Source organism: Microtus ochrogaster, chromosome 16 (genome assembly GCF_000317375.1).
Source record: "Microtus ochrogaster isolate Prairie Vole_2 chromosome 16, MicOch1.0, whole genome shotgun sequence".
In the NCBI taxonomy this organism is placed as follows: Eukaryota; Metazoa; Chordata; class Mammalia; order Rodentia; family Cricetidae; genus Microtus; species Microtus ochrogaster.
In genome coordinates this window covers 22440827-22449847 of record NC_022018.1, presented here as the reverse complement: position 1 = coordinate 22449847, position 9021 = coordinate 22440827, and the positions used below count along the sequence as shown (strand labels likewise).

The 9021-nt window shown below is 45.1% G+C and overlaps 1 protein-coding gene across 1 annotated transcript in view; it reads right to left on the bottom strand.

The window, feature by feature from the left end:
- Window positions 1-2947: 2947 nt before the first annotated feature.
- Window positions 2948-9021, bottom strand: part of Phyh (phytanoyl-CoA 2-hydroxylase) — a 19555-nt gene continuing 13481 nt past the window's right edge. Inside the window, exons 7-9 of the mRNA XM_005354851.2 lie at window positions 6746-6895; window positions 4520-4654; window positions 2948-3400 (exon numbers count right to left, since the gene is read on the bottom strand). Of these exons, the coding sequence (XP_005354908.1) occupies window positions 3347-3400; window positions 4520-4654; window positions 6746-6895 (339 nt within the window). The 3' untranslated portion in view covers window positions 2948-3346. The remainder of the gene's footprint in view (window positions 3401-4519; window positions 4655-6745; window positions 6896-9021) is intronic.

The window sequence follows — 9021 nt, the reverse complement described above, 5'->3', positions numbered from 1 at the left end:
TGTGAAGCTCAGCTGTGGGGCTGAACGTGAGTATTGCAATGGCGGGTGCCATGCTTGGTAGTCCTCTTCTTAGTGCAACCTTGCTCTGGTTCAGTCATTATTCTTCCATGTATGTTCTTGAGAGAGATGATGGCATCTTGGATCACAGAAAAGGAAGAACTGAGCTCGGCTGTAGGCCAGTTGGTAGAGGGCTTGTCTAGGATTCAGAAAGCCCTGGGTTCTACCCCCAGCACCACTGGAGAGGGGAGACTCGAGGATCACAGGTTCAAGGTGATAACAAGTTTCAAAGCCGGCCTGGGATATATGAGAACTTGTCTTAAAAGAAAAAAAGAAAAAGACCCCCTCACCACTACCCCTACTCTTCAGCGACCCATAGGCAGCATGTGGCTCACACCCTCCCAGTAGAACTTATCCCTAGGACTTTGACTCCGAAGCCAGGATCCCAGGTGAGGGATAGGGAGTGGCCATCACATCCACTCCTCCAGCCAGCACTGACCCATTCTGTCCCTGTTTGGCCCACTGTATGGCATCCTTGTACCTCTGACATCCTGCTCTCACAGTTTTCTCCTGGTCCGTCAGTTTCTGCTCTGAATGCTGGATCCAGTTGGAAGTGAGGGGTGTCTGGTCATCTCCCAGCATGCCTCAGAGCAGGTCCTTTATGGGTTGCGAGTGACACTTCAGAACCCCCAGGGACGAGCCTTTTTTGTTGGTATGTATTAATTGTACAAAATAGTAGGTTTGGCCAGGTGTAGTGGCCACGCCTTTAATCCCAGTACTTGGGAGGCAGAGGCAGGCAGATTTCTGTGAGTTCAAAGCCAGCCTGGTCTACAAATCAAATTCCAGAACAGTCAGGGCTCTGTTACACAGATAAACCCTGTCTCGAAAAACAAAAAATAAATAAACAAACAAACAAACAAATAAAAAGAGTAGACTTGATTATGCATTTGCAGGCATGTGTATAATGTACTTTGATCATATTTGCACCACCTCATTGTTCTCTCTTGTCTCCCCTCTGTCCCCTCCAGTGTGTGAACTTCAATGTTATGCCAAGTTTACCTAGAGTAAAAATCAGCCACATTAGTGGGGGAAAGAGCCACAGTGTGCCACACACAGGTAGATACTGTTTTCGGGAAAAGCGAGGATGGCGTCAGTCCATTCTTCCCGCAGCCCCTGAAGAAGTGGCTGTGTAGCCCCTGGAAGGACCACCGGTGGTGGGGTGTGTCTTGCCAGGATACAGCGTCTTCATTTGCTTACTGAATTTGTACTTTCATTAGAACTGAATGGGCAAGCTATGGCCTGCGGACAAATCTGGCAGGCTGGCTGTTTTTGCAAATGGTGCCCTTGGTTCCCGACCACACTCCTTTAGTCCTGTTGTCTCTGGACGCCTACCTGTTCCCTCCGGCAGGGCTGAGTCAACCAAAGCAGAGGCGCCTGGGCAGCAAAGCTGAGAATCCCGACTCTACGGCTCTTGAGAGCTACAGATGTTTTACCTAAGGCAGAAGGACCTACTGGGCTGCGGCTTTTGCTTACATTTCTGAGAGTTGGTCACTGTCCCTTTCTGCCTATTCATTGCTTCAGTTTTACAGTGCATTCTAGTTTCCAAATAGGTCACACATTCGTGTAGTTCAATTGGAATCAAGCAAATGCAAAGGTTCTGTTCCTTCATCTCCATCCAGCACAGCATGTTCCAGAAAATGACCTTCAAGGAGAACATATAAAAGTCTGACAATCTCGGGGACCAGATGGTACTGGGGGGGGGGGCTCTCTAAGAACAGACAGAAACATTTAGATCTGGCACTCTGAGACCAAATGTCTGTCACCCTCCAGTGATGCTGAGGCAGGGGATTCAAAGCATTGAAGTGCACAATTGTCACAGAAGAGTGTGAGCACAGAGCACTAGGAGCACACCCACACCCAGATCAGGCACCCACACCCAGATCAGGCACCCACACCCAGATCGGGCACCAGCACCTAGACCCTGCACCTAGATTCTTGGTTCTAATGCCATTGGCCAGAAGAAGGAGCCGAGGCTCTTTGTAGAAGTGGCTGATTGGACAGTAGAGCCCAGAGCAGTAGCAGGAGGCACTCACGGTGCCAGAAAGTAAGGCATAATAAATAATAAATAAGAAGCAAAGCAGATGTGGGGCTGGGAGGCGGCTTGCTGGGTAAAGCCGTCCTGCAAGTGTGAGGATTTCAAGTTCAGGGCCAGCCTGGGCTACGCGGTTCCAAGCCTTCTGGGAAATTCAGCATGGCCTGTCTAAAATAAATAAAAATGAAGGGCACTTGCCTAGCATACCCAAAGTTCTGGGTTCACTGAAGGTGGGCTTAAAGGGTGGTGCCTGTCTTGATAAAGAAACTGATAAGCGCCAAACAGTGAAACTGGTGCTCCGCATAAAAGAAAGGTTATTTTTTTCCTCACCAAAGCCCTAACCATAATTTTGAAAACTAAGGCACACACCTCCCTGCTGCCTCCAGCTGGTGTGGAAATAGATCGCAAGAGTCTCCCTGAGTCCATACTCCAATGCTAATAGAATCAAAAGGCCTGTGTGTGAGAGGGAGGGTTCCCTCATACGGTTGAAGGGTTTCAGCTGCCCTGCCCAACAGCAAACAAGGCGCTCTTGTCTTCACTGCTCAGCACCAAAGGAAACCACGGGAGATGACTAGTCTGTGTTTCATGGAAGGTTGAAGCCTTGCAAGGAAGCATGTGTCAGAAAACCAGGCTCGACCTTTGTAGACTCCACGCTGACCTCCTTTGCCCGTCGGTCACTGTGAATGTTCACTATGTGTTCTAGACTAGAACACAAGCCTCTCATGACATGAAACTGGTAGGGGGTGGGTTCATGAGGGGAGGAATATACAACCGGATGTAGCCTGAACTCCCAAGAAATCATTTCTGCTTGGGTAAAGTGTCTGTGGAATGAAAGAAAATGATTGAAAACACTTCAAGTATACTCGGTCACCTTTATTAGTTATACCCCAAGTTAGTTTTTCTTAAAACAGTAATTTCACTCAGTTAAGCAACAGCATCACATAATTAAATCTGGGCAGTGAAGTCCCCAGGATGTGTGTCTTGATTTTGTAAACAGGTGGTAGAAAAGATAACATAAAGATATCATCATCTCAATAAGAAAACATTTTCCTTAGAGGTCTTGCTTTGATGTTTCCTTTAAAAGAATTACAATGAAGTGATAATTCCTTTTTTTTTTTTTTTTATGGAGGTAAGGGAAGGAGACAGTATCTTGCTATGTAGTCCAGGCTGTACTCAAACTCTCGATGCTCCTGTCTTCTCTCTTGAATGTTAAGATCATAGGCACGCACCGCCATACCTCACTCTCGAAGCGCTATTTCAAAGGTTTATTCTTTCTCCTTTCACAGATCGGCTTCTAAACATCCAAATATCCTGAAACAATATCAAATAAAGTGTGTGAAACACTTCCATTGGCCTACTCTCCGTGAAGAAAAGGGTTCAAGTCTCTACAAACGACTAAACAGGGAAAATATTAATAGTTAAACTGATTAGTAAACAGAACACATTCTGGGACTCCAGTCACCCCACTTACCAGTATCTGAAATAGTGCTAACTACACTAGGTTCATGCCTGGACTAATTTGACACAGGCGCTAATGGCAGATACTGCAACTTGGCCACGGTAAAAACTGCTATCTTTCTGCTGACATTATCTGCCTGAAGCATTGAAAATTCTATTCAAGATTAGATTATAATAGTGGAAAAGATGCCACGGCTTACTAATTTGTTTTTAAATTTTGTTCCACCCCCTTTGTGGTTTTTTTTTTTTTTTGTGGTTTTTCGAGACAGGGTTTCTCTGTGGTTTTGGAGCCTGTCCTGGAACTAGCTCTTGTAGACCAGGCTGGTCTCGAACTCACAGAGATCCACCTGCCTCTGCCTCCCGAGTGCTGGGATTAAAGGCGTGTGCCACCACCGCCCGGCCTTTGTTTTTATTGTTGTTGTTTGTTTTTTATTACATTTTACTTGTGTATTTATTTGCACTTGTGTGTGTGTGCATGTGTGTGTGCATGCATGTGCACGCGAGAGTGTGAGTTAGAGTACAGGTGGGGGTAGAAGACAATTGGTGGGAACTGGTTCTCACCTTCTACCATGTGAGTGGCAGGAGGTGAACTCAGGCCCTCAGGCTTGGAGGAATCGCCTTTACTTTCTGAGTCATCTTGCTGGCACAGTTTTTATTTTTGACACAGAGTCTCACCCTGTAGCCCAAGTCAGCCTAGAACCCATCAGGTAGCACAGGCTGGCTCTGAACCTGCCAAAGTCTTCCTGCCTTAGCCTCCTGAGTACTGCAATTATAAGAGCTAGCTTCTAATAATACAATTTATATTTTCTGATTTATTATTTTTTGAGCAAGTCATAATAAGGTGTATAGAAAGAATGAATTAGTCCAGCTCTAAAACCTAGTTCTGTCACTAGATCAACCTTCAGCATATTTAGGGAATGGCATGAAGCTATTCTGACTGCTCTATTGGAATTTGAGGTGTCACGCACATACCTTAAGTTCAATGCCGCTACCGAGTCCGTGGTGTCTCTCTGCGAACTCTTTAACTTCATCCTCGATGTTTTCTTGACTGGTGCCCTTCACGTCGATATAGTGGCAGTCAGAACTGGCATAGTGGCAGGAAATGGCCTGTGCAGAAAGGACAGCCTGATAGTGGAGACCTATGAATCCCAGGATGCCCCCCAAACAAGCAGAGTCCTCCTAGGTCAAGGGTATTTCACTTGGGATTTGATTTCTCAATTGGAAGGATGGCCTATCGTATCCTAAACCAGTCTCCTCATGCATAGCTCAGCCCCTCCTCCACAGCCGAGGGCTAGTTGAGAAATTCCAAAGGATTTTTAAAAAATGTAAAGAGTGTGTGTGTGCACGCATGTGTGCACGTGCGTGTGTGTATGTTTACACAGAGGCTAAAGGACAGGCTTCGGGGCTGGTTCTCTCCATCCCGTGACTCCCAGGGACTGAACTCTGCCCTTTATTTGCTGAACCATCTCACTGGCCCACAAAAGATTTTTTTTTAATTAGCTGGGATACTTGTTTTTTAAAGATATGTTTAAGAAGTCCAGTCCCTTAAGAGATCTTCAATATTTTTGGGTAATTAAAATTTCCCATATCCTAGAGTCCTTAACTGGATGCTATTCTGCTGTTATTTCTCATTTTTTTTTTCTTTTGGGGTATGGTTCACTGCATAGCTAAGGCTGGCCTAGAACTTGCCATGTTGCATAAACTGTCCCCCAGTTCTCAGAACATGTGATACCCCTGCATCAGCCTCCCGAGTGCTGCAATTACAAGTGTGTGGCACACACCAGACTTCACCCTCTTCTCAGGCAACTTTGTTACCCAGTTGAGTTGGAGCGTGGTGGTTATTTTAGTGGAAATAGATGTGGCAACTGAAAATAGCTCCAGAAGAAGAATACACACCCTCTCGAATCCGAAGGGGCACTGAACGTCAGCTCCGGGAACCCACCTTGCTTCCTCCTGAAGGAAGCCTGAAACTCCTTTCTTCTACCCATTCAAGAAAAATTGTAACAAATCCAGCTTGTGAAGCAGTCACTAAAATGCCTCCTTCCTGTCACTAGTTTGTTTCTGAAGGTGACCACATCCATCATAAGGACTGTCTACTTTGCTCAAAATACTGAATTCTACAGTGGTGTCTCAAATTCCACCACCTATGTAAACCTGTGTGCTAGACCAAGCAGCATCAGAGACCAAGACAAAAGGGAAAATGTGCTTTTCCATATGTATTTTATTACAAAACAATGGTGGGTATTTTCTAGATTATTTGAGATACCAGAAAAATATAGAAAAGGGCAAGTTCAGTATATATCAAAACTTATATTATTTGTATTGCAATGCCTATACCCCATACTTGCACGTGTGTGGGTCATACCAGCCTCATTTTAAATTTTGACACAATAAGAGGCACGGCTGTTTAATTTTAATGTATTAAAATATTATTTAGCTTGACCGCTGAATTTTTGGCAGTCCCTTAAATTTTGTCCCGAGGCAGCGCCTCCACCTCCTTCAGTCTAATCCCAAGCTCCAGAGAACCTCGTGGGGGTATAAGTGAGTGGAAGATACGTTTGGTGCCTTGTCTTGGGGTTCAAAGAACCAGGAAGGATGGGTGGGAACCATGTGATGAGCCAGAAAGTCCCACTTAGTCCCAAAGGAGCGCTGATGTTCCCACGAGGAAGTACGCTCTCAGGGGGCCATCAGATCTACTGGACTTGTGGAAGTGAGAAGTGGCGGCATTTGTGGGGAAGTTTTTGACATCGGCAACAAAGTATTAAGTTGTAAACAGTCTGAAGCTCAGGAGTGAAAAAAGGTGTGCCTGTTTTCTGAGTGTGCCCTTTGGAACTTAATATTGTTTTGGATCAATACTGTTTTTCCTCAGTAGTAAAGGTATTACAAGCTTCCCTCCTGTTGTGCTTAGAATGAGGAAAATGAATTCCAAATGATACTATTGTAGTAATTTAGCCATCGCTTTTACCCTCAGCAGCCGCTGGGTGCTGAAAAGGCTACTTTTGTTCTTAAGTAATTCCATGAACAGTTACGGTACAGTGTCCACAGGGTTAGCAGCCTAACAGAGTGAATATGTATGTATATCCTGGTAAAGGAGCTGGCCCCTTAGTGAAAAGTCCTGCCTTCTTTGCTATCTTACTGTGTCTTGAGATCTTTGCTCTAGTCCGCTCATCTTGGAGATGTAGCAATCTGAGTACATACTTTGCGGAATCCTTGAGTCTTGTTCCGACCAGATCCATGGATGAGCAGAGGATGAAAGAAAACAGTGTCTCCCTTCTCCATCACCAGGTGCACCCTGTTGTTGTCCTGCTTGTAGTCCAGGATGCCGTGATACATTTTGTTAACCCCTCCCTAGAACACATAAGAGAAGACACCAAGACTTCATCATCAGTCTATCAGGGGAAACAAGAGTCCTTGAACTCCTCCAAGACAACAGCATGTCCAAACTAGACTCTCAATGTTTTTTTTTTAAATAGACAGAATCTTCCCAGATGTCTGTATTTCACAAGTCCCATGTTAGGCCCGTGAGATGGCTTGCTGGTTAAAAGTATTTGCCACAAGCGCCTGACACCCAGACACCCACAACCCATGGAGGAAGGCAAGAACTGACCTCTGACCTCCACACACGTGTAATTACAGCTAATTAATTACAACTGGTTCAGCCTGGCTTTTCCTCTTGTGGTTAACGTGAGTGGAGGCTTGTCTTAATGTTAATTCGCCACCTTTCAGAATCTCCACGTTAGGGAGCCTCGCCAGAGAATTGTCCTGATTGTCTTAACTGATATAGGAAACCTGCCCAGAGTAGGGGAGCAGTCGATACGGGGGCAGGGAGGGGAGTGACCAACAGACAAGCTGCGTTTTGTGTTTTATCTTCCCTTGCCCTTTCTGCTGCTGTTCCTTTGCTGACATTAGAACCAGTGTTTCCAGGCTTCTGTCATGGACAAAGGACCAGCGACTCTCCAGAAAACAGCTAAATTTTGGACACCAGACTCAGATTGCCAAGACATTCAGTCTGGTCAACGACGCAGCAACTACTGTGGCCTCTCCAGCATGAGACAGCCATTGTGGGACTATTTTGACAGCCGAAGCACCCAGCCTCAAAGGACAACTGTTGCTGCTATTTTAATGTAAGTTGATAATGATAAATTACATGTATATATAAAATATCCATCCAGTCTATGGTTTCAGTTCCGCTACAGAGCCCTGGCTGATATAACAAACACACTTGTCTTAGGCTTGTCAGGCCTGAATCAGTAATGTTCTTTCCTAGCATGACATTCCCCTAATCCAGATTTTCCTGTTTCGGCCTCCTTTCACTTGTCTGGAGTAGCTGGGAGGAAGCTAATTCTTCTCCCCAAATTAGTGGGGGGAAGAGTGCAAAAACATTTATGTCACATCCAGAGTAAGCCAAGAATAGTGAAAAATCCCGGCACTTGGGAGGTGGAGGCACAAAGGTGGGGATCAGCCTAAGGCGTTGCCCCTCAGCTACTGTCTACCAGTTTTCCCTTATACGTTTTGTTTCATTTTTTTTTTTTTTGTTCTTTGACAATGTCACACCAGAGTGCACTCGGGCACTTACTGGGTCTTTCTTTTGTGTGTGACTTGCTGAGTTTAATTGGAGTTGCTTGCATAAATCTCTACCTCAAAGTATCCAGGAGGAGAAGTAAAAAACTTATGCCTGGTTTTTGGAGACAATCTCTGTCACTGGCGTGGAACTCAGCCTGTCTCCACCTCAGCAGAGATTTCAAGCATGCTCAGCTTTTTTTTTTTTTTAGTTCTGGGAATCATACTTGCGAGGCAAGCATTTTCGTGACGGGGCTGTCTTCCCAGCCCCAGCACCCTATTCTTGCTAAGACTAGCCCAAATTCCTTTTGGGAAATAAACATTTTCCTATGGGCTACTGTTGCAATTTGAACCCAGGCCCTTTTCTCCCAGCAAGGTAGCTGTATGGTCTTATCTAAGCTAAGCTGGCCGGGAAACCCTGCTGCTCGGAAAGCCTTCAGATCATTCCCTTTGTTAAGTCAGCCACAGTCCAGCCCTGTGCCTTGGACCTATATTAGAGAATATGACTTTAACTAGGCAAAGATGTTTTACATTTGTTTATGCTACGGAACCTTACTTGAAGTGTCACAGATGTGTTACTTTTGTTTATGCTGCATTTGTTTACTTATGAAAAGATGTGTTGTATTCATTTCAACGTGCCTGCCTAAGGCACTTGATTGGCCTAATAAAGAGCTGAATGGCCAATAGCTAGGCAGGAGAAAATATAGATGGGGTTGGCAGGCAGAGAGAATAAACAGGAGAAATCTAGACGAGAAGAAAAAAGAACAAGAGGAATGAGAGACATGCCTAGGGCAAGAAGCCAGGCAAACAGACATAGGGAAGCAGTGAAAGTAAAATATATAGAAGTAAGAAAGGTACTAAGCCCTGAGGCAAAAGATAAACAGGTGAAGTTAAAAGAGCTAGCCAGAGGCCGG